The sequence below is a fragment of the Cyprinodon variegatus genome, unplaced genomic scaffold, assembly GCF_000732505.1.
Source record: "Cyprinodon variegatus isolate N-32 unplaced genomic scaffold, C_variegatus-1.0 Scaffold11, whole genome shotgun sequence".
Lineage (NCBI taxonomy): Eukaryota > Metazoa > Chordata > Actinopteri > Cyprinodontiformes > Cyprinodontidae > Cyprinodon > Cyprinodon variegatus.
The window spans coordinates 1,068,509-1,071,907 of record NW_015150464.1 but is presented as its reverse complement, the minus strand read 5'-3'; the positions used below and the strand labels follow the sequence as shown (position 1 = coordinate 1,071,907).

At 35.8% G+C, this 3,399-nt stretch overlaps 1 protein-coding gene across 2 annotated transcripts in view; it reads right to left on the bottom strand.

Annotated features, from left to right (window-relative positions):
• Positions 1-3,399, bottom strand: part of inpp5f (inositol polyphosphate-5-phosphatase F) — a 33,227-nt gene that overhangs the window by 25,904 nt on the left and 3,924 nt on the right. For both annotated transcript variants that reach the window (XM_015381098.1, XM_015381088.1), the window contains exon 2: positions 447-527. In XM_015381098.1, the coding sequence (XP_015236584.1) occupies positions 447-527 (81 nt within the window). The remainder of the gene's footprint in view (positions 1-446; positions 528-3,399) is intronic.

The window sequence follows — 3,399 nt, the reverse complement described above, 5'->3', positions numbered from 1 at the left end:
ATATACATATATATAAAAAGTACAGATTCTCTTAACATTTGATTTAATTTTCTAGAGCTCTCAACTATAAGGTTATATCTTTCTAAATTTTCAAGGATCTCAAAATTGTTGGATTATGCCACTAAGAGATGAATAAGTTTGAAGGTTTTACACATCATTGCCTATAAGACTAGAGGAAGCTGCAGGTTAGATCAGACTTAGTCATGTGCATTCATTTAATAGTGATAATTCCATTCGGAAAGATCCGAATCTGAGGCCCTACCAGGATGAGAGCTCAGCTCATTCATTCTCAGTACACAGTTACATTTTTTTCCCACACCTTTACCAATTACAAACATACCAAACACCGGCAATACACACGTGGAAAAATACAGGCCAGAACTTGTCTGCCCTGTGTAAAAAGGACACACCAAAAACAGCTGAAATGGTTTTCATTCTCCACCTACCAGTGTGAAGCTGTATCTTTCCAATGACGCCTTCCACCAAGCCCATGCACACCGGGTTCCACGCCAACAACAAGTCTGTCGCTAAAAACACACAAAAAAAACAGGAGCATTACTTATAAGATGATCCAAAACTGATCCAACACATGACCTAAACAGTTAATAAGATGTTTAGATGTCTGAACGTGAGAACCTGTTTCAATGTGTCATGTTTGAGTGACTTGTTTTAAAAAGGAGAAACAGAAACAAGAAGCGTTGGTCTACATTTTTCAGCAGGAGTGAAGGTAACAACTAGTCAGGATTGTATTCATTCCAAACAGGTGATGAGAGGAAGAAAAGGCTTTTTAACTAAAAGTAAATGTAGTTTAATTTAATAAAGAAGAAAAAGCTTCTATTTATTTATCTGTTCAGTGTTATTAATGGATACTTAATAAAAAAAAAAAGATTTGTAAAGACAGAGGGTGTGGCAACGGGTGTGTGTGAGAGAGAGGAAAGACCTGCAGAAGAAGTGCAGAGAAAAATACAAAATATCCTGCTGGAAAGTTAAATATCATGGAAATCCTTTCCGCCTTGCTGCAGAGCAAAGGGGAGTGGAAACTCAGCAAGGAGTGGAAACCCTTTTTCCAATTAAATAATGAAACAGCGGTGCAACCAAAGCCCCGTTCAGGCCGGCTGCACAGCTGACACGCAGGATAATGTGCTGCGCCTTCTGCTAACTTCAACAAAAACTCTTCTTCAGGATCAGAAATCCTGCTGCAGTTAGGAATGTCTAACTCCTTTAAATACAGAGAGAGCTTTCTAAATAAACTGCACATTAAATATTTTACATCTTCTTACTGAAAAAAAAAACAAGTAACTGTCATAAATAAGATGCACGGTAATTCAGCAGTAAAATTTACTTAGAAAATAATTTAGTTAAACATTAAAATGTGTAATTTATTATAGTTTTAAGCTTTTATTTTTTTATTATCATTTAATCATTTTATTGATCCAAAGGTGCACAATAAGCTTTCACTCTGACTTATCAAATAGAAGAGCAGCACAAAGAAGTACCAAAGTACATTTGATGGTTTCATTTTAAAGGGGCTCTTTTAATGTTAATTTTTTAAAGCTATTAAATATTAAAATTACGGCTTGTATCGATCCAAATGTCAATAATTGATTCAATTGTAATTCTCAGTATTTAGAATAAACTATTTTGGTTTCTATCCAATTCAATCCAATCTCATTTAAAGGCATACTATGCAACATTTTTCAGTTAATTAATGTGTTCCATAACGTTTTGGATGATTAAATGAGTCATTTCAGGTCGAACAAAGGTTTTCTCGGCCGCCCTGGTGGTCTGTGGGGGAATTACCGTACTTGCGATTGCAGGAGCCCTCGCCCGCACCCACAGGCTCAGAAGTCTCGTGCATCGCGACAGTCGGTCTTGCTTTACGGCGAGAACTGCTACAGGCCCCCAGTGAGGGCATGCTCGTTGCTAGCGCACTGGCGATATTTGTGCAGTTATCATGGCGAAACCAGCGAGAAAACAGTCTGCTAAGCTCAAAACAACCGCGCCTGGCTTGACGGAGAAACCAGGAGAACAGCTGAGCATATTTACGACAGTGCACTTTTACTTTTTTTGCATAGTATACCTTTAAAACTGGATTGCTGGTTAAAAAAAATAACCTGACTGTGTAGTTATATGGATACTAGTATTATAGTAACATTTAACAGCAAACAAATAAAGAAATGGTAGTTAATGGTGGCTGTAAGGATAGTAAAACATAAATTTCCTGAAAATCAGTCTTTGGTTTTATACTCAAATCTTTAGGAAATAATGTCAGAGTCGATTCAGAATTTATTATTTTAATTTTTTTCTTTTATGAAAAACATTTTTTTTTTCTTTAAACACGACCCAAGTTAAAATATCACATTATTTAAGTTGGTAAATATTTCCTGGTTTACGTTGCACAGTCACATAAATCAAACTGCCTTTGCTGCTCTAAAAAAATAAACCTCAGCATTTGATTGGTTAGCCGGTTGATAGTGACAGGAGCCGTGGAAGCCCCGCCCACTGACTCAGAGAAGTATGGCTAAAATCTGCAGACTTTAGATTACATATCATCTTTAATAATATATCTGAAGACTGATCTTTATTTAACGATACCCTCTAATGCTACGTTTCTTACCCCAAAATATGTAAATTAATATTAAAAATACAGGAGGGTTATAAAGGATTTCATCTCGATTAAATGTCAAATGACTCCAGATATATTGTGTAAAAAAAACAAGTAAAAAAATGACCCTGCTTTGTGTGTGTTGAAGTTGATGACATCACAAATAACACATGAACCAAGCTAGCATTAGTAAACATGTCACTGGAAAAGTACCTTAACAGGTGAGTGGCTGAGTTTGAGCCAGCGTCTGCTTCTGTTATATCTGTGCATTATCGAAGCTATTATAACGATATCGAATAGTTCAAAGCTAGTGAGAAAATTGCCAATGCATCCGTTAAATCAGGTTATATCCATCGTGGTTGATATAGCAGTGATGCAACTAAATCTGAATAAGTGGTCATTTTGATTAGTCTCATAACGGTGGTGGAAAAGCTTTTGCTACTTTAGATCTGGTTATTTCTGTCAGCCTTGGATGAAAAATTTCCACACGTTTCAGTCTTGCTAAATTTTCTTCATCCTATAGGTCAATATTGGGATAGAAAATGTGCACAAAAACAACAAAGATTGAAAAATGAAGTCTCTTTTTATCCTTTAATTACCCTGCGTCTTTTTACAGAAGGCTTTTGAAGATTAATTATTTTTTTGTTTGTTTTAGAGTAGGGATGCACGATATTGGGATTTTGGCCGATATCCGATATGCCAATATTTTAAAACTCATGTAGCCGATAACCGATGTCGATACTGATGTTAAAGCTGGACAAAAATAAGTAGTCATTGACAATAACACTTTTGTT